This window comes from Centropristis striata, chromosome 21 (genome assembly GCF_030273125.1).
Source record: "Centropristis striata isolate RG_2023a ecotype Rhode Island chromosome 21, C.striata_1.0, whole genome shotgun sequence".
Classification (NCBI taxonomy): Eukaryota; Metazoa; Chordata; class Actinopteri; order Perciformes; family Serranidae; genus Centropristis; species Centropristis striata.
Window position 1 is genome coordinate 25,884,112 of NC_081537.1, and position 22,283 is coordinate 25,906,394.

General features: G+C 38.6%; 3 protein-coding genes across 3 annotated transcripts; 1 reads left to right on the plus strand and 2 right to left on the minus strand.

Annotated features, from left to right (window-relative positions):
* Nucleotides 1-327: 327 nt before the first annotated feature.
* LOC131960098 (DELTA-stichotoxin-Hcr4a-like) lies at nucleotides 328-2,195 on the minus strand. Its single transcript, XM_059325327.1, has 3 exons — nucleotides 2,071-2,195; nucleotides 1,851-1,971; nucleotides 328-900 (listed from the first exon to the last, which is right to left on the minus strand). The coding sequence occupies exons 2-3, from the start codon at nucleotides 1,952-1,954 to the stop codon at nucleotides 453-455; spliced, it is 552 nt and encodes a 183-aa protein (XP_059181310.1). The 5' UTR covers nucleotides 1,955-1,971; nucleotides 2,071-2,195; the 3' UTR covers nucleotides 328-452.
* A 1,297-nt stretch (nucleotides 2,196-3,492) lies between these two features.
* On the minus strand, nucleotides 3,493-10,457 carry LOC131959742 (uncharacterized). Its single transcript, XM_059324954.1, has 3 exons — nucleotides 10,400-10,457; nucleotides 6,393-6,514; nucleotides 3,493-3,999 (listed from the first exon to the last, which is right to left on the minus strand). The coding sequence occupies exons 1-3, from the start codon at nucleotides 10,421-10,423 to the stop codon at nucleotides 3,573-3,575; spliced, it is 573 nt and encodes a 190-aa protein (XP_059180937.1). The 5' UTR covers nucleotides 10,424-10,457; the 3' UTR covers nucleotides 3,493-3,572.
* A 2,448-nt stretch (nucleotides 10,458-12,905) lies between these two features.
* Nucleotides 12,906-15,783, plus strand: LOC131959770 (galanin receptor 2a). The gene is made up of 2 exons (XM_059324987.1): nucleotides 12,906-13,452; nucleotides 15,144-15,783. The coding sequence occupies exons 1-2, from the start codon at nucleotides 13,091-13,093 to the stop codon at nucleotides 15,781-15,783; spliced, it is 1,002 nt and encodes a 333-aa protein (XP_059180970.1). The 5' UTR covers nucleotides 12,906-13,090.
* The last annotated feature ends 6,500 nt before the right edge of the window (nucleotides 15,784-22,283 follow it).

Genomic DNA, 22,283 nt, shown 5'->3' on the forward strand with positions numbered 1-22,283 from the left:
AGACCAGGTTTATTGCATGAAGAGTTTAGGTGTACAAAGGTTGAACTTACACTGCACACTGTTTATTATAGAACTGAGCTGTGGGTTGGATGGTCGGTTGGGTGGTTGGTTGGTTGGTTGGTTGGTTGGTCGGTTGGATGGTCTGTTGGGTGGACAGTTGGTTGGTTGGTCAGTTGGATGGTAAGTTGGTCGGTTGGATGGATGATCAGTTGGATGGTCGGTTGGATGGTTGGTTGGATGGTCGGTTGGTTGGTCGGTTGGATGGATGATCGGTTGGTTGGTTGGATGGATTATCGGTTGGTTGGTCGGTGGTCAGTTGGATGGTTGGTTGGATGGTCGGTTGGATGGTCAGTTAGTTGGTCGGTTGGGTGGTTGATTGGTCGGTTGGATGGATTGTCGGTTGGTCGGTCGGTTGGTTGGATGGTCGGTGGTTGGTTGGTTGGTTGGTTGGTTTAGTACGGACCTTGGGTCTTTGGTGGGTTGAAGAGCTTGTCCCAGATCTCCACCTTTACAATGGCCCGGCCCATCGGGGACATGGTGCCCATGATGTCCACGTTCATGCCCTCAAACGTGAGCCCGCAGCCGTGCGCCTCCTCCCTCACGAAGCCCACCTGCTCCTTGCTCTCGTACATCTCCTTGTACAGCTTCTCGTTGCACTCCTTGTCGGCTTTGTAAATGGCCAGGCCCAGCCAGTTCTTGTAGATGTTGTAGTCGCGGGGCACGGAGAACATGATGGCTATCTTCTCGGCGGCGCTGTGGCTTCCCTTCTTGAACAGATCGTAGGTCAACACGCCCACGGCGCCCGACGTTTTGACCCTGCTGAAGTTGCAGACCTCAACTTTCTGCGGGCGCACGGTGGGCTGCGGCGGAATGTACACGTGGCCACTCTCCAGGTAAACCCTGTCATTGAAAGGAGAGAAAAGTTAGAAGATCTGCTATTTACGGCGCCATATAGTGGACAGTGAAGGCACTGAAAACTGATTGGACTGAAACAGAAAAATTTAATTTTTCTTTAATTTACATCTGACAGCTGCAATGCTCTCAGCTGTTCAAATTTTTTAAAAACGTTAAATTGAAATGTAAAGACGAGGAAGGAGGCAGAATATTAATTTAAGTCTTTACAGTCAGAGTGGCAGAACTTGTATTTACAGTTTTGTACCTTTGAGTTTAAACCTCAAATTATCCAGTAGTAGATGAAGGTTTTAAAAAAAACATTTTTATATACCACAAACAGTAAGAAAGAAACTGTTAAAGTAAAATCCTGCATTGAAAATTTGAAAATATTACTTAAGAAAATGTATGAAAGTATAATCAAGAAAATGTCCAGAAATTATTTAAGCAGAAGTACTTGTTAAATAAATATTGCTTTGGTTTTAGTTGAAACTATTTTAAAGGAATTATATTTTCATTATGCATTCATTGATTAAATGATTATTGTTTGATTGTTTGGTTTGTAAAAAAGAAGATGAAACCTTCACATAGTCCAAACCTCAACATATATAATAATATATTAGCATTATTAACAATAATAAAAGCAGCAAATTGTCACTTTCGTGAAGGTTGAATTTTACTTCAAGATCAGCTTCCATAACTTTCGCTTGGATTGTAGTTATTATTTTTATGTTAATTTGTAAAGTGACTAAAGCTGTCAGATTAATGTATTTGGGTAAAAAAGTACAACATCTGCCAAAAAAATGTAGTGAAGTATAAAGTTACATAAGATGGGAATAATCAGGTAAAATTCAAGCACCTTCACTTCTTACTTAAAGCTACAGTAGTCCAGTAAATGTATTTATTGACTTTTCACCCTTGAACGTATCTGCAGCTGTGCCGTGTCGTGTTTCACTCACTTGGGGTCGATGAGGCAGTAGCCGTTGGTGAGGTTCAAGATCTCGATGGTGGCGTTTCTACTGCTCTTGAGGTTCGCAGCCACGGCTTCTGCTGATTCACTCATGATGCTGCAGGTAAAAGCTGCAGCGGATAGAGCAGCAGAGAGGCAGAGAGTCAGAGACAGAAGAGAAGAGAGGCCGTGATGATAAAAGATAAAGCTCAGTGCTGAATGCTTCTTACCTGTCCGGAGCTCAGGTGTGCTGCTGCTCTCTCAGGCAGTTGCAGGTCTGAATCACTCTTCAGGTCGTTCTTGTCTGGGAATGTTTGGCACCTGAGCCCCACCCAGGACTGTTTCCACCCACAGCAGCCACAGCACCACCCTCCTCCTCCTGCTGCTGCTGCTGCTGCCTCTCCTGAGGTTACGGAGTACACTGCACAAAAAAAAAGGTGTCTGAAAACAAGATAAAACACTAAATCTGAGGGGAATTATCTTGCTGCATGGACAGATAATTTCACTTGACAAGATTTCTTGTTAAATCTAGAAATAAGCATTTTGAACGCTTAAAGTAAGAAATTAACTCTTAAAACAAGATAAATTATCTAACGCTTCTAAATCAAAGTTTTTTTAATCTTGGTAAGAAACAAATCATTTGCAGTGTGCGTTGCAACTTAAATGCTGGAGGGGGCCACAATTTTTCATCAACACTACCACAGGGCCACATGTAGGACCGTGCACTTAACTAGATATGATGAAACTGCAATTTTAAATATGTTTACGGTGCAGTAACTTAACATATTTCATGCTCAAATGCATGTAGAACAGTATAAATAGGAATACAAAAGGTTTGAAGGAAATAAAAAATAACCCCTTACTGTGATTTATTTATTTTTTTCAGTGTAAGAACAGCAGACCAACATTAATTGCAAGAAGTAATTTTGTGCATTTTTACACTGCACTTTTAAGATTTCATGCTCAAATGCATGTAGTTGTACTGAGGGCCACTTCAAGTGAGGGTGTGGGCCGTATGCGGCCCCCGGGCCTCCAGTTGCCCATCCCTGCTTTAGAGGGACAGTGAGAGCACAAAGAGATGCACTACACTGCAAAGTATTTGGTTATTACCAAGATGAAAAAAAACTTAGATTTAGATGTGTTAGATAATTTATCTTGTTTTAAGAGTTAATTTCTTATTTTAAGCGTTCAACATGCTTATTTCTAGATTTAACAATCTTAATTCAATAAATCTTGTCAAGTGAAATTATCTGCCCATGCAGCAAGATCATTTCCCTCAGACTTAGTGTTTTTATCTTGTTTTTAGACACTCCTTTTTTTGCGGTGTAAGAACAGGGTGCAGCCAACGACAACATCACTAAGGTATTTTTTTTGTTTTCATAATGCCTTTATGTTGTTCAGCTATAAGCCGGTTTGTGCAGCTTTTCTGACACATTGTCTCGCAGCTCGGCGCCACACCTTTTGTCTCAAACTGTCTTTACTGTGCACGTGAAGAAGAACATGCAGCTCGTCTGCACGTCTAACTGTGACATACCGTTCACGCTCTGAGGTGTGAGACTTTTAATTTCCCCGCAGCTGCTGCATGCAAAAATCAGTGGAGGTGATACAAAAAGAATCAAGGAAAAGAAATCATTTGTATTGTTTTTTTATTGATTGAAAGCACCCATACAGGACACGAATGACAGGTTTTCAGGATTCTCTGCATCATTACAAACAGATGAATTAGAAAAAATTAGCCCATCTTGTCATACAGCTCAAGTTTGATGATGGCGGTGCCGCCGTCCGACATGCAGCCCCTCACGTCCAGCGACGCCCCCCTGAAGGACACGCCCGAGCCGTCGGCCTCGTGGCGCATGAAGTTGGTGAAGTCCTTCTTGTTGTACATGGTGTCGAACAGCTTATCGTTGCACTCGGTGCCGTGCGGGAAGATGCCCACCCCGAGCCAGTTCTTGTAGAAGTTGTAGTCGTACGGCACGGAGAACATGATCGCCATCATCTGGTCGCAGGTACGGGTGTGCATGTTGAAGAGCTCGTAGGTCACGACGCCCACGGCGCCGCACGCCGTGTTGTCGTCCTTGTCGAAGGAGAACACCTCGGTGTTCATGCTGCGCAGGGTCGGCTGGGGGGGGCTGAAGGGGAAACCGCTCTCCATGTGCACCCTGCAGGGAGAATACATGCAGTTATAATACTGACACAACATCAGGATGAACAGGAGAGGAAGGAACAAACATCAGAAGCTTAAAACAACTAGATCCGTTTATGTTATTGAATGTGAGAAGTTCTGACTGTCTGTACGTGTGCAACACGTTCCAGCCTGATGACGCAAACATGCACACAGATGATACCACTACACATGAATGATAACTGACCTGCTGATATAGGCCTAGTGGGGACTGAGGGGGCGAAACAAACAACAAATGGACAAGAAGAAAGACGCAGAATGACTAAAGAGACACAAAATGACCACAGAGATGCAGAACTAGTCGAGAGAGATGAAACACAACTACAAAGGTATGAAACATACATTACAAAGTGAGTGAAAAAGGGATGCAAAGTGAGTGAAAAAGACCAAAAAATGACCACAAAGACACAAAATATCCTCAGAGACAACTAAAGATTGTGAGACACCAAATGACCACCAAAAAAACACTTAATGATCCAATCAGATACAAAACAACTACAAAAGGTATGAAAAATTATCACAAAGGGATGCAAAAATTACTTGAAAAGATAAAAAAATTAGCATAAAGACACAAATAAAACTACTAGAAATAGATGCAAAACAGGTAAAGATGCAAAATGATCACAAATGATGCAAAACAACTACAAAAAGGTATGAAGAACGACTACAAAAGGGACGCAAGAATTACTTAAAAAGACAAAAAAAACCCACAAAATAGCCTCCGAGACAAAGATGTAAAGATTGTGAGACACAAAACAATCACCAAAATAACATAAAATGAGGATGATGACAAAAAAAGGACCACAAAGACACATGAAACTAGTACAAACAGATGCAAAACAGTTTTATGAAGCTGCAGCTCCACCTACTATACGTGCAGAAGGTTGTTCTCACACTTTAAATTAAGTTTAGGAGAAAAAAGATCAGTTTATGTTACTAAATCTAAGAAATTATTGAGGGGATTTTGTCATCCGATCTGTAAAACTTTCTGAGTTTCTGATAATAATCTAATCATGCAAAAGCACCAGTTAAAGGTTTAGATTAGCAGAGATTTGCTCGTAGGTTTCTTGGAAATTCAGCACGAAAAAAGCAAATAATATAAGGATCATAAATATCACTACATACCATTTTATTTTCCTTTGTGTATAAAACACAATATTATCAATGTGTAGTATAATATTATGTATTTATTCAGCTCTGAATAAAATCTTGCAAATATAGTGGAGTAAGAAAAGTCAAGCCCCTCCCATCAGACCTGTCATGGAGCAGATGTGTGGAGAAAAATAATATTTGAGGCTGTGAATTTTCCTTTTGTTTGCATAAAAATAATAAATCTGTAGGTAGAGTTCTTGAGTAAATGACCTCTCCGTCACTGGTGGTCATGCATTAATGCATGGGTCTCAAACTTGCGGCCCGCGGGCCAATTGCGGCCCTCGTGACGATATTTTGTGGTCCCCACCTTGATATGAAAGTTTAATGTGAGTTTTATATGAATGGCACTTTACCGTGTTATGTTTTTTTTTTTTTTATCATTTTGTGTCTTTTTTAAATAATTTTATGTCTTTTTTTAATAATTGTGTGTCTTTTTTGGTAATTCTGTGTCTTTTTTTTTGTCATGTTGTTTCTCCTTTAAGTAATTTAGTTTTTTTCTTTCATTCTGTGTTTTTTTCAGTCATTTTGTGTCTTTTTTTGGTCATTTTGATAAAGTTGAGGCAACAGATTGCACGCAATATTATTTATTAAATCTAACTAAGTTACAAGTTGAGTTAATAACAACTTTAATTACTAATTCTATTGTGTTGGATTCATTCAAAATTCTCTTGATTTAGAATTACATACATATAAAGATTATATTTAATGCGGTCAAAATAAGTAGATTCCATCTCAAACATTTCTAATTTAAAGTTACTTAAACAACTGCCTCAAAATCAAAGACGCATTTATATTTAATACATTGGTAACACTTTATAATAAGGTCCTTAATAACCATTAATTAACAAGTAATAAGGCATTGTTCTCGCTTTAGATCCGGTAGTTGCAAAAAGCATAGTTAACTTATAGTTAACTTATAATAGATGAGCAATAAAGTATATTTTAATATCAATAAGCAAACAAAATAAGATTAATAAAGGCATGGCAAAGACATAATGGGTGGGTCATGGCTGTTTGTAATGCCGTTATTAACACTTATATAAGCTTAGAAACACACAATAATGTTAATAAGCATCTTGTAAGGACTTACAAGGGCCTTATTACTTGTTAATTAATGGTTATTACAAGGACCTTAATATAAAGCTTTACCATGCATTAAAGTAGCCTCCAGGTGTCTGATCATCTCTGTGTGACTGGTGCTGAGTGTTGGAGTCTTACTTGGGGTTGTAGAGGCAGTACACGGAGCTGACGTTGGTCACCTCGACGGTGCAGTTGCGGTTGGTGGTGAAGTGGCGGGAGTGGGCCTCGGCGGTCTCAGGCATGGTGGCGTCTGCTGGGAGCTACACAGCGGGAAAAGGAACAGCTGAGGAGGAAGATTTATATCTTCAGTGACAAGAATCATTTGTCCTGCTCAAACGTGTTATATTCCACTGACACAAACTGCTCAGAGGCGCGTGAACTATCCATCTAAACACAGTACGGCATGGAAATAAATGACTATGCATCAAATACAGCAAACATTAAATCACTACCAACATTATTTCATGTCAACATAAAGAAAAAGAACCTCTACAGATTATTATCACTTAAAACGTTTGATGAATGCTGCAATAATTATGTCAAAGTAAAAGAACTTACGGTACTTTCTGTCACACACTCGGCAGGACGGCAGCGAGTCTCTGAAACAGGTCGAGTTCGTCTGCAGACAAACACCAAGTCACGCCCTCTCAGGTGCAGTCACACCTCACACACACACACACACACACACACTGAGGGTGTGTCGCTGTCAGCCACAGCAATGTGAAAAAGTCTGAGAAAGAAATGTCTAGAAGAACTGATGCTGGTTTGAAGGCAAAAGGTGCTCACAACAAATATTGATTTGCCCACACTGCAAAAAAGCCAACTTGTATTTTTTTGGCCTAAAACAGTGATTTAAGTTGGTAAAACTTGGAAATATAAATGATTGACATTCAGGGCAATAATGTAAGTTAGCACAACAAAGGAAGCCAGCTGTATGCTCAAAAACAAGTTTGTGAGTTGTTGTTACTTATATCTATAAGTTGGGATTCAAAACAAGGGACAATAGTTCTGCTAACCCTTATTTCTTTGTTGTGAAATGCGGGAAAGCGGTGAAATTCATTAGCGAAAGCTAGCGGCTAACTGATGCTAGCCGCGCTGCTTGTTACAGCTACAAGAGTAGCCATTACTGTATCAATGCTAACTCAAAATTGTGGTCGTAACATTAGCTGACATTTCATAGCAGCGTTACAATCGTGCCAATTCAGCACATTGCAGAAGTAAGGATTAAAAGTTATTACAATGTAAAATTGTAAGTTAGTACAACTTACAGTTGAGCAAACTCAAAAACAAAACTTAAAATATTTAGTTTAACTTAAAATTTTATCCAAGTTTGTTGCCTTGAAATTTTAATATAAATAATATATATAAATAATATAAGGATTAGAAGTATCACTACATGCCATTTTCTTTTTCTTTGTGTGTGAAACACTTTAACATTATCAATGTGTAGTAAAAAAACAAAAAAAATACCACAAAGACACAAAATAACCTCAGAGACCAAAAAAAAACAAAATAAAATGATTACTGAAAGATGCAAAACAACTACAAAAGGAATGCAAAGTGACTTAAAAAGACCAAAAAAGGACCACAAAGACACATACAACTAGTACAAACAGATGCAAAACAGTTTTATGAAGCTGCAGCTCCACTTACTATACGTGCAGAGTTACACTTTAAATTAAGTCAACTATACATTCTATACTGTCAACTATACTGTCTAAAGACAGTTATAAACACACAGTACTAATGATGGTTTTGGCACCAGATGGAATATTTCCCCTCCCACACACTGACTGAGAGCATTCAGGGATTCTTCAGGTGACAGTACAGAGAGGCAGCCACACCTGCAGACAGGTGACGATGACTCATTTAAACCTCCTCAACTGGTTTCTGTAAAAGAACGCTTTCTGGCAGTTGGCGATGAATTATCGCTCCTAATTAATTTCAGTCATGTCGTGTTGTTTCAGAACATTTCTTGCGTCAGGTGGTGATGAAGGATAACAGCCTGTTACACAGTTCTGATTGTCTGTATGTGAGCAACATGTTCCAGCGTGATGAAGGAAACATGCACACAGATAATACTACTACACATGAATGAGAACCGACCTGCTGAAACTGGGCTGCTGGGGTCAAAACTATGACAAATGGACAAGAAGAAAGATGCAGAATGACTGAAGAGACACAAAAAGACCACAGAGATGCAGAACTAGTCGAGAGAGATGAAACACAACTACAAAACGTATGAAAAATTATTACAAAGGGATGCAAAGTGAGTGAAAAAGACAAAAAAAATGACCACAAAGACACAAAATATCCTCAGACACAACTAAAGATTGTGGGACATAAAATGACCACCAAAAAAACATAATGATCCAAGAAGATGCCAAACAAATACAAAAAGGTATGCAAAAATGATCACAAAGGGCTGATAAAAAGGCCTTAACAAAGATAAACAATGACCACAAAGACACAAATAAAACTACTACAAACAGATGCAAAATAGGTAAAGATGCAAAATGATCAAAAATGATGCAAATCCACTACAAAAGGTATGAAGAATGACTACAAAAGGGATGCAAAAATTACTTAAAAAGGCAAAAACATATCCTCAGAGAGAAAGATCTAAAGATTGTGAGACACAAAACAACCACCAAAAAACATAAAATGATCACTTAAAGATGCAAAACAACTACAAAAGGGATGCAAAGTGACTTAAAAAGACAAAAAATGACCACAAAGACACAAATAAAACTACTACAAACAGATGCAAAAGAGGTAAAGATGCAAAATGATCAAAAATGATGCAAAACAACTACAGGAGGTGTGAAGAACGACTGCAAAGGGATGCAAAAATGATTTAAAAAGACACAAAATGACCACGAAGACACATAAAACCACTAAAAACGATGCCGTGTCTGGCTGCAGTATTTCAGCAGCATGATGTATTTTGGTCTTGTCGTCTCCTTTGACTGATTAAACAGCTGAAGGCTGCAGACTGTCAAACAGTGAGGCTCTGTTGCAGCAGCAGAGTGAATCTTTCCGTCGTCCAGCCGGTAGAACCACACCGCTCCCATCCTCATCAACAGCTCAAACACATTGTGTAAGAAATATATCACGTCTTCTAGATCTGATCTCAGTTAAGATTTCAGTGTTGAGTTAATCAGTAAATGTTCACTGACAAAATTTTCATTTATTTTCCTTCAGCAAAACAAAAACTTTTCTGCAAAAAGATGCGGGGAAGAAAAGAAACACAATCTTCTAAAGTGCCGAAAGCTTTTTATTTTATTTTCATCATCATCATTCATCATGAACTCCTGATGTCATAATTTTTTCCAGATTTTCCAAGATTAAAATGTAAGACAGACTTTATTTATAAGGATGTAAAATAAATAAAATCTGTGTCAGCAGAGCTTCTGTTTGGATGTAGAGATGGTCACAGTTACAGAAACCAGCAAACAACAACAGAGATGCAAAAAACAACATAGATGCAAAGGGACGGCAAAGTGCAAAATAACCACAATAACACACAAAATGATCATAATGAGATCCAAAACAGCCTAAAAGAGATGCAAAACAACCACAATGATGAAAAACAGCCACAGAGATGCAAAACAACAACAGATATGCAAAACAACAACAGATATGCAAATAGCAACAGATATGCAAAACAACCAGAGATGAAAAACAACCACAGAGATGCAAAACAACCAGAGATGAAAACAACCACAAAGATGCAAAACAACTACAGAGATGCAAAACAACCAGAGGCGCAAACAACTTCAATGATGCAAAACAACCAAAATGATGCAAACAATCTCAGAGATGCAAAACAACCACATAGATGCAAAACAACAAGAGATGCAAAACAACAAGAGATGCAAAACAGCAACAAAGAAGCAAAACTACCAAAGATGAAAAACAACCTCAGAGATGCAAAACAACTACCAAGAAGTAAAAGAGGTGAAAAACAGTTGTTTAGAGATGTAAAACAGCCACACCAAAGCAGAACAACCTCAAAGATTCAAAATAAGCAGAGAAGCAAATCAGCCACAGAGAAGCTCAGTTTAACGGAATGTTTTCATTTTTTTCCATTTCTCCTTACAAACATTTGAAGATATTTTATGATAACTAAAAGACTCAACGACCTGATGACTGATGACGTCACTCATCTGAAACCCGGTGACGAGCTGAAGCCGTCTAAGGACTCAAAGATCCTGCAGGAGAAACTTTAAATATGTGAGAAAACACAAACTTGTGTCTTCATCAGAGAGAAACATCCTGAGTCATCAGCCTCATCAGCCCACCTGCTGCTTCCTTCCTTTATTTGTGTGACAACAGCGCCACCTGGTGGTCAGATAACAACATGAAGCTTTCTGCAGGAAAATGAGTCTTTATTTCTTCACTATAATCTGTTAAAATACATGTTAAACCACCATCACTACTCATTTATACTACAGAGTTTATTAACTATATTCTACATACTCTAAAAACTCGTTTGTCTCTATATATATTTTTGTAACTTTTATTTTTATTTTATTCACTTTATTAATTAAATGCACCAAACACCAAAACTCCCTGTTTGTGACAACATATTTGGCAATAAATCTGATTTTTATCAAAATAAAATTAATGCACAAATTAATTTAAAGGCCGTTTATAAATAATAATTAAAAAAACCCTGCACTTAATCTCTTTTATGGCAGAATATTGTAATTTGATTAAGACTCAACAGTGCAGTGGTTTGATTCGGCCACTAGGGGGCAGACTGCTGCCAGTCACCAGGAGAAATAACCTGCGGAGTCTTTTTCAACATTTATTTATCCATTTAAATTATAAATTAATGCAACGCCATAAGTGGAAGAAGTTATCAGATATTCTACTTCAATAAAAGTAACAATACCACAGCGTAGAAATAATCTGAAACAAGTAAAAGTGACACTTTTAGAATGTTTTTGTCCAAACATCAACATTATTATCAAAACATAGAAATGATTAGCAAATACAAATACAAATTAAGAAAATCTTTATGTTTGAGAAGTGGGAACCAAAATGAAAAATTACTGAAACGATGTTAAATAAATAAATAAATAAAGTTGTTGGTAAACTCAGATTCTTACACAGTTTCTTCATTTGTGGTTCAGACATAAATCTGTCTTTATTGCATATTTTTAACAAACAGAATAAAACTTTCACAGATCAGAAACTGTGTTAAAGAGTCTTTAGTCTCTCTGAGATAATCCAGTCCAGATCTGAGCAGTCCAGGTTCAGTGGTTTTAAATCTGGACCTGGTCTAACGTGGTCTACATGTGGAAAAAAAAAAACCTATGAAATCTGACATGATTTCATTGTCACAAATGGATTAACGCCTGTACAAATGTGAAAGCGTGTCTCAGACAGCAGTAAGATTTTTTCTAACAGTAAGAGGTGTAAAAAAAAAAAACACTGCAAAGTAAGTTCAGGTTCATTAAATTTCCCCTGGAGAGCAGAATCACAAACCAACTTCAGCCTCCTCACCACTAATGTGTTTTCTGTCCAAAAATCTGAAAACAAAAGTAATTTCTGGAGCAGAATAATTTCCCTCTGAAATGTGGAGCAGCACAGGTAGAAAGTGGCATGAAAAGAAAGTAAGATAAGAGATCAGATATTCCTTTATTAGTCCCGCAGCAGGGACATCTCAACAGAAAGAAGCGTCAATAAAATAACAAGAAATAGAAATATTACTATGAAATAGAAATATTAACATGAATTATAAACATATTGACACATTAAGCAAGAAGAAATGTAAACAAATGACAAATTGAGGCAGAAATAATACAAAAGAGACGCAGAATGACTAAAGAGAGACACAAAATGACCTCAGAGATGCAGAACTAGTCCAGAGAGATGAAACACAACTATAAAGGTAGGACACATGATTACAGAGGGATGCAAAGTGAGTGAAAAAGACAAAAAAATGACCACAAAGACACAAATAAAACTACTACAAATAGATACAAAACAGGTAAAGATGCAAAATGATCACAAATGATGCAAAAACAACTACAAAAGGAATGAAGAAGGACTACAAAGGGGTGCAAAAATAACTTTAAAAGGCAAAAAAATTTACAAAAAACACAAAATAACCTCTGAGACAAAGATCTAACGATTGTGAGATAAAACGACCAACATAAAAAACACAAAATGATCACTTAAAGATGCAAAACAAATACAAGAGGGATGAAAAATGACTTTAAAAGATTTTTTTAAAATGATCACATATAATATCTCAAAATTACCACATATAATATCTCAGAGACAACTAAAGAATGTGAGACACAAAATGACCACCAAAAAACACATAATGATCCAAGAAGATACAAAAAAAAACTACAAAGGGATGCAAAAATTACTTAAAAAGATAAAATATTGAAAAAAATGACCACAAAGACACACATAAAACTACTACAAATAGATGCAAAACCGGTAAAGATGCGAAATGATCACAAATGACGCAAAACAACTACAAAAGGTGTGAAGCAGGACTACAAAGGGATGCAAAGGCAAAAGAAAAATGACCACAAAGACACAAAATATCCTCCGAGACAAAGATCTAAAGATTGTGAGACACATAAAACTCAGACCAGAGAAGTACTGGAGGTAGTGTGTGTGCGTTATAGTGCAAACTGTAGTGAAGTACTTGAGTAAATGTACTCAGTTACTGTGCTGCTGGTGACAGACTCATCACGGATCAGTCCGCGCTGCGCTGCGTCTGGAGACGGAAACGTGGAAATGTGGAAATAAGGCGCGCGTCTCCCAGAGCTCCTGGACTGAAATGTGAATTCTGAAACGGTGATTTTATGAAGATGGACCTGTCCTGGGTGAACTCCTCCTCCTCCTCCTCCTCCTCCTGGAGAGCGGAGTCGGTGCTGATCTCTGTGGGCTTCTCTCTGATCTTCGTGCTGGGTGCGGTGGGGAACTCTCTGGTTCTGGCGGTTCTCTTCCGGAACGGACAGATGAACTCTAAGACCACCAACCTGTTCATCCTGAACCTCGGGCTGGCGGACCTCAGCTTCATCGTGTTCTGCGTGCCCCTGCAGGCCACCATCTACACCCTGGACCAGTGGCTGTTCGGCCCCGTGCTCTGCAAGGTCCTGCACTTCATCATCTTCCTCACCATGTACGCCAGCATCTTCACCCTGACGGCCGTGTCCCTGGACAGGTGCGACCCGCTCACCTGCACACCTCATGTCTCCATGTCTTCATATTCATACAGGCTGCATGGTCAGAGAGAGACACGTGCATGTGCATGTACAAGAGAGTAAACACAGTCAGAAAATGTGAGAGTAGATGGAAAAACATAAATATGAAGTTATATTTATAATTGGTACCAACAGAGGAGTTATTAGGATTATAGACAGACATTTACTTAAAAAAAAAAAGCTAGGCAAGTTTTTCCACACAGAAAGCGTTTGTAATCTTTACTCAGGTTGTTTCTAAGCAATATTTATTTAATAGAACCACTTATTTATTGCAGATTCACTGATGTCCTTCAATAACATTTTACTTGGAAATATCAACTAATTAAGCCAATTAACTGGTTTAGTGAATATTACTTGGAACGAATGATTCAATTTACATACAAAACTGAGGACACATAATAACAAACAATCACTAAGTAATGCACGACATGAAAAACTGCTATTTTAAAGTAAAAGCACTGAATTTGTATTTTTTTTGTAGAATTTATATAGATGATTGAACTTATAATTACAGGGCCAAAAAATCTTTTTTTTCAGTCTGGATGGATAGATAGATAGATAGATAGATAGATAGATAGATAGATAGATAGATAGATAGATAGATAGATAGATAGATGTACTAACATATAAAACATTAATTTGTGTCTTTTGACTTTACTAGTTGACTAGTTACACACATTTTCACACTAGTTGTGTGAAAGTTGACAAGTTGGATGTTTTGACTAGTTGGATGTTTTGACCTTACTAGTTAACTAGTGAGGTCCAAAATGTCCACAAGTACCACATGAGTCAAAAGACACTAGTTGGGGCTAAAATGTTAACTAGTTAAGTAGTAAGGCCAAAATGCCCACTAGTTACACTAGTTGGGGATGTGTTGGCCTTACAGGTTAACTAGTTAAACACACATTCTCTCACTAGTTAACTAGTCAAGACAAAACACCAACTCCAACTCGTTGGAGTCTTACGACCTTGACATTTTGACTTCACTAGTTAACTAATCAGCATTTTTGGTCTTGACTAGTTAACATGTTAGCTTTGTTAACTAGTTGCAGTTTGAGTCACAGCATGCAAATGAAGCATGGGTAAAGACGAATCCCTTCAAAAAGTCCTGATTGGTTGGTGTTTTTTATTTGGAACAGGAGAGCCAATAGGAAGACAGAGTTCACTTTCTCATTAGTATTTTGGCCTGTATTAGTTAACTAGTAAACATTTTGAGGCTCACTTGTTAACTAGTGAGGTCAAGAAGGCTTTAACTAGTCAACTAAACATATTTGGATTTAGATAATTAACATATTGGGGAAAACAAACAAACAGCATAGGTGATAAAACATGATAAAGTGCCCTCAAATTGAGAAATAAAAGATCAAGTGCACAGTTTTTTTAGTGTTTACTCTAAATGAACCATAAATTACTAAATAATCATCATTCTGTACTGAAGAAGACTTTTAACTAACGATTGAGACCATAAACTCACTATGAGAGTCTAAAAGTAATTTTATCATGAACTCCTAATCAATCTGACTTCTCGGTGCAGCCTGTGGAGTCGCCCCCTGCTGGTCGTTAGAGAGAATGCAGGTTTAAAGTGCTTAAAGCCTCAACCTGCAGCTCTGGTTGATTCTCAGACTCTCACGTGTTCTGTCGTCTCTTTCAGGTATCTGGCCATCTGCTACCCGCTCCGCTCCCGAGAGATGAGAACCCCGAGGAACGCCCTGGCCTCCATCGGCCTGGTCTGGGCGCTGGCGCTGGTTTTCTCGGCGCCGTACCTCAGCTACTACTCCCAGGTGAGCCTGTCGGGCGCCGTGGTGTGTCTTCCTGCCTGGGAGTCCCGGCCGCGCCTCATCATGGACGTGTGCACCTTCGTCTTCGGCTACCTCGTCCCGGTCCTGGTGCTGGGCCTCACCTACGCCCGCACCATCCGCTACCTGTGGACCAGCGTGGACCCCGTGAAGGACGTGTCCGAGTCGCGGCGGTCCAATCGTAAAGTCACCAAGATGATCCTGGTGGTGGCGGCTCTGTTCTGCCTCTGCTGGCTCCCCCACCACCTGGTCATCCTCTGCATGTGGTTCGGACGCTTCCCGCTCAACCACGCCACCTACGTCCTCCGCATCCTGTCCCACCTGGTGGCCTACACCAACTCCTGCCTCAACCCCATCGTCTACGCCCTCGTCTCCAAGCACTTCCGCAAAGGCTTCAGGAAGGTGTTCAGCTGCTCGCTGAGCAGGAGGGAGGTCAACAAGGTGCACGTGGTCCAGGTGGTGAACACGGTCAGCAGCGGGGAGACGTCCAACTGAAGACGGCCTCGGACCGGACCAGGACGAGCTGACGGGACATTACGAGGAAAACTTCAGGAGCTGAAACTGAAACACTGATGACCAGAAGAAAACTGTCACCTTCAGGGACAAAAAGACTGAAGACTGAATTTGAGCAGGCTGAAAAAGTCAGTGTGATGGAGTAAGCTGGAGCTTGTCATGACTCATATTGATATTTGTTGTGAGGTGGCGACCTCTAGTGGCCGTGGTCATAATGACAGCAGAAAAAGAGAGAATAAAGAGAGACAAAGTCCGCGTAGGGAGGACGACAGGTCAAACTAACAGGACTCTGACTGCTGTTTGTGTCCCTGTGAAACTAAAGTCAGTGTTGTTATTTAAATTAAATATGGAAATATATAATTGTGTTCTACAGCACATGGTCTAAAGTGAATGGTGCAGGTGTGTTTAGGTTGAGTCCAACTCCATTTTTGCTTGTTAAACGGTGCATAATGTGAGTGAAGAGTGAGCCACAAGGGCCAGAGAGGTTGTGTTTAGTCTGTTAATTAGTCATCGTTGTGTTTTGGCGGTAACGTGAATTAAAGAGTCAGATGCTCCTGTTGCATTAGTGTTTACACGGTGGATTCAGCTGATTGGAGAGGAAAAGACTCTGTATCGGACTGAAACCAGCAGTGACGGTTGTGTTTTGAGTTTTTGCACACTGTGAGAGAAGGGGTCCTTTGTTTACTGATCAAGAAAAATTGGGAGAAAAAGAAGAAAACAGGCATGACCAGACGTTTTCTCTCACAGCTTCATTGTCTCGTCCAGTTGTTTGTAGTTTTAGGCAGTGACCTCTAGTGGCCGTGGTAATAATGACAGCAGAGATAGAGAGAATAAAGAGAGACAAAGTCCGCGTAGGGAGGACGTCAGGTGGATGATCAGATCAAACTCACTCTGACTCTGACTGCGGTTTGTTGTGTTATTTAAGTTAAATATGGAAGTATATAATTGTGTTCTAAAGCATATGGTCTAAAGCAGGAATGGGCAACTTAAATGCTGGAGGGGGCCACAATTTTTCATGGACACTACCACAGGGCCACATATAGGGCCGTGCGCTTAACTAGATATGATGAAACTGGAATTTTAGATATGTTTACAGTGCAGTAACTTAACATATTTCATGCTCAAATCTATGTATAACAGTATAAATAGGAATACAAAAGGTTTGAAGCAAATAAAAAATAACAACTTACTGTGATTTCTTTTTTTTTTCAGTGCAAGAACAGCAGACCAACATTAATTGCAAGAAGTAATTTTGTGCATTTTTACACTGTACTTTTAAGATTTCATGCTCAATGCATGTAGTTGTACTGAGGGCCATTTCAAGTGAGGGTGCGGGCCATATGCGGCCCCCGGGCCTCCAGTTGCCCATCCCTGGTCTAAAGTGAATGGTGCAGGTGTGTTTACGTTGAGTCCAACTCCACTTTTGCTCGTTAAACGGTGCATAATGTGAGTGAAGGGTGAGCCACAAAGGCCAGAGAGGTTGTGTTTAGTCTGTTAATTAGTCATTGTTGTGTTTTGGGTGTAATGTGAGTCAGATGCTGCTCCTACATTAGTATTTACACGCTGGATTCAGCTGATTGGAGAAGCAGTTTTCTGCAGAGGAAAATGTATCGGTCTAAAACCAGCAGTGACGGGTGTGTTTTAGAGTTTTTGCACTGTGTTAGACGCGGTCATCTGTTTACTGATCAAGAAATATTGGAAGTAAAAGATGAAAACTGACGTGATGAGATGTTTTCTCTAACAGCTTCACCGTGTCTCGTCCAGTTGTTTGTAGTTCAGAAGCTGTGTCAGCAGGTGACCATGAGTCACTGATACTCACGGTCGGCTGGACTCTGAAGCACCTCTCCTGGAGATCAGTCAGCCTGAGGGCCAGGAGCTGCACAGAGCCGGCTGGGTGTTTACTCTGAGTCAGAGCAAAGGTACATCAACACCGTCGCATCACCGACTCAGTGAGCTGAACCACAGACAGATTACTGAACGCATCGGGCTTCACCTGCAGAACATCACTCAGAGAGACACGTATGAGCATGGAGACGGAAAGATCAAATGACGACAAGGAGAGACAAAATAACTAGAAAAAGGAGAAAAGAGACAAAGAGATGACAAAGAGACAAAATAACTGGAAAAGGGAGAAAACAGACACAAAAAGATGAAGAAAAAACACAAAATAACTAGAAAAAGGAGAAAAGAGACAAAATGATGACAGAGACAAAATAACTGGAAAAGGGAGAAAAGAGACACAAAAAGATGAAGAAGAGACACAAAAAAACTAGAAAAAGGAGAAAAGAGACAAAATGATGACAAAGACACAAAATAACTAGAAAAGGAGAAAATAGACAAAATGATGACAAAGACACAAAATAACTAGAAAAAGGAGAAAAGGGACACAAAAAATGACAAAGAGACACAAAAATATGACAAAGAGACACAAAATAACTAGAAAAAGGAGAAAAGAGACACAAAAATATGACAAAGAGACAAAATAACTAGAAAAAGGAGAAAAGAGACACAAACAGATGACAAAGGGACACAAAAAGATGACAGAGACACTGTACAGAAACCTCCACCAGCCTCAGTGTTTCCTGTAATCTGTTGAAATGATGCTGCATGATGATTATTGTCATATGAAACCTCAGTATTAGAACATTGATGTATTGCTGTGATGTGAGATATGTTTCTCTGTGTGTTCATGCATGCTGACAGTGTTACTGTGAGATGTTGGGATAATAAATGCATCACACTCATCCAGTGGCTTCAATGATTGAAGGTGTTAAAGTCTGACAGAAGAGCAGCTCACGAGTTTATTTATGTTTTCTGTGCTCAGGGTTCATACGGGTGCTTGAAATCCTTGAAAATGCTTGAATTTTAATGTTGAATTTCAAGGTTTGAAAAGTGCTTGGATTTTGGATTAAGTGCATTTTCAATGGAAAAAATATATATAAACTGAATAGCCTATAGCCTATCTGAAATGAAGACCGCTCCGCCTGGGTCTCACCTGCATCTTCTTTTTTTCAGATTTTTCATCTAATGTTTATAAGTCCAGCAGTTAATAATATTGCATAACTGTTTTTTTCCCCACAGATATTTCCATTTCCAAGTAAATATACATGGGTTAATACTAATAATAATATTGATAAAAAAAAAAAAATTGTAATACAAAAAAATACATAAAAATAAATGGCGAAAAATGAAATAAAAATGAAATAAATAAATAATATATTTTTTAGCAATCTTGATATTAAAAGAAAAAAATGGAAAACATGTATTAATTAAAAAGTAATAAAAATTAAAATAAATAGTAATACTAATAAATACATAAAAATAAACAGCAAAAAAATTAAATCAAATAAAAAAATCAAATAAAAATGAAGAAAATAATTAGCAAAAAATAATTAATTAAAAATAAAAAAAATATGTAAAACATGTTTGAATAAAAAAAGTAAAAAAATAAATATGGAACTAAAGGAAAATTAAATTAACAGTGAAGTAAAGAATGAAAGACAAGATTGGAACAACAAGCTGTAATGTAATTATAAAACTTCACTTTATGTAGATAAAACTCAGAAAAGTAACAAGTCCTTAAGTTATGTTGTTCAGTTCCGTCTAATAAGCTAAATCAATGCTAGAAAGCTTCCTGTAGCGTCTGATGTATAAATAAATCAGTGAGTTTACTGTGAATATGTTTCCATCTGTGCAGAGGCGTTTGATTGACAGTTTCTCTGCAGTGAAACCTGTAACACTGACGTCCTTCTGTTAAAGGGACAGTTCAGGATTTAGTTCATTGAGTCGTATGAAACACTGTCAGTAGAGTCATGGATATAAAGCTGTTAGTTTGATCTCTCAGCTCTGGTGTCAGACTTCTGGACGGTTCTGATCATAATAAAACGTTTTGCAAGCTGGCAGAGTCACAAACTACAAGTTTAACTGCACAAAACTACGTGTTCACAGGTCAAACATTCACCACAAAACATGAAGGAACAAACTTTTGTTTCCTGAAAGTTTCATGGAGACGCCTAAGCTCGGAAAGTAAGCACTACTGGTGAGTATTTCATACAACTAAATGTTCAAAATCCTGAACTGTCCCTTTAACAGTTCACTAGGTGTCGCACTAGAGCAGCCATTCTCAACGTTGGGGTCCAGACCCCAATTGGGGTCGCGAGATGATTTCTGGGGGTCGCCAAATCATTTTGGAAAAAATATAAATGCACAAAATTAATATTAAATTGCATAATTTCAGACAGGGAGATATTTTAGTTGTTGTCTGCTTCATTATTCGTTCGTATGATCTGAACTGTGCGCGTGACATTCTGTTCAGTGAGCACAGCGGAAAAAATAAACAAGCAAAAAGAAGAGGGGGTCGCGGACAACGTGCATGTTAAATTGGGGGTCGTGACTCAAAAAGGTTGAGAACTACTGCACTAGAGAACCAGAATGTCAGACAAAGATAAATAAAATGTGCACGTAGGAAACACATCATGTATCATAAATAATTCATTATTTTGAATAATATTAATAATAATATTAGGAAAATATCTCAGTGGCCCAAAAAGCATTTTCCCTACAGATTGCAACAGTAAAAATATGTCTGTAAAACTGTTGAACAGCAAAGAAGCTTAATTATGATGCTTCCTGTTATATTTTTGACCCATGAAGGTTTTATGTTTCTGCATGATGCAGAAGTAAACCTGGAAGCTAGAAAACTTTTTGTCGTATGTGTCAGGAGAGAAGTAATCTCTGGGTCCGGTATCCAGTTCTTTTAGTTATCGAGGTACACTTCAGAAATATATTTTTAGTAATGCTTTTAGGTGCTGTCCTCTGGGTTTGGTGACATGATTCTGTTTGGAGTTGCTGTGATTTTCTCAGCATGCCGGCCTGATGGTGAGCATCTCGTTCCTGCAGCGTGTCCTGCACAGTCGGCTTTTTGTCTAATTGAGCCTGTGGGAAGAAATGGCTCTGATTGGCTGTTCAGTCCGTGCACGAGAAGGGAAACAGAATGAGTGAAAAGAAGGAAACAGCAGTGCCAAATTAGAAGCAGCTAAATTACAAAAACGTCTGAGAACACGTCTGTGAAGCTAAAACAACGAGCTCAAAGACTCTAAAATGCTGCGTGGAGCTGAGAGGAGCTGCAGAGCTCAGAATGATCCTCTGAACCTGCTGCAGCCTTCTCCATGGAAACACACCACTGCTAGATATGTTAATGAGAGCTGAACACAATGTGGAACCGTGACGTTATATAACAAACAGACAGATTCTGAAGTGTTTCTGTAGAGAGTTCCTCCTTCAGGAAAAACTCAACGAGCTGAACAACAGGAAACAGCAGCTGAATCACATCTATCTATAAAACAAGAAGCATCTGTCTGAGTGTGTGTGTGTGTGTCTCACACTGACCGTTAGTCAGACTGACCTCAGATTTCGTATGTGGCTTGCACATGGCACGAAGGTGTGCATTCTCGATTTTTGAATTAATTTTTCAAAATATCATTATTTACATAGGACGTGTTGCAGCATTGCACTGTTTCCGATCGGACGCCTTTTAGGGGAGCTCCGCCCCCTTTTAGGGGAGCTTGTGTGATAGGCCGACACCTGGTCAGTCACACAATTCACTCTGGATTTACACCCAGACTCATCTCATCTGTAAGTCTATTTAGCCTACCTATCTTTCAGAGTTTTAAAGTGCGCTACAAGGTTCGATTTTCCAATAATATTCAAATAGTTTCCAGCGAATATCAATGTTCAATGTGTATGTGCTGGATGGTGTGGTACCTTATGAAAAGTAAGTGTTTTATGGAGTTGCAGACGTTGTAGTGGTCTGCATGTAATGTACGAATACATACTTCCTACCAAGGTTATTATAGTTAACAAAAACTAACGAAATAACGAAATCTAGAATTGAAAAAACACTTTTGTTAACTGAAATAAAAATAAAGTTTAAAAAAAAATGATAACTGAAACTGTATTTTGAGGTTACAAAACTAACTAAAATTATAATGAAAATGTCCTTAGTTTTCATCTTTGTCAACTTTTTTCATATGTAAACCTTTTTGGTTGATATGAAACTTATATCATCTATCTGGTTTTATGACTTAATAACCTTATTGGGGCTGAGATGGATCAGACAAAGGAAATAAAGGCAACATTTATTGTGACTCTTTGAATCTGGCACCCAACAAATGCCTCATTACAAAAACACTAAAACAAACACTAAAACTAATAAAAACTAAACAAAAACAAAGCATTTTCCAAAAACTAAAAACTAAACTAAAACCAGCAAACTCACTCTAAAAACTAATTAAAACTAATGGAATTTGAAAACAAAAAATCACAATGAAATTAAAACTAAAACTAATGAAAAATCCAAGACTATTATAACCTTGCTTCCTACGGGCACTGCACCAGGTAACACAAACTGAGAAGCTGCAGAGAGAAGCAGACTGATGATCTGAACCGAGTCAGAAAAACAAGACATGACGAGCCGAGACGAG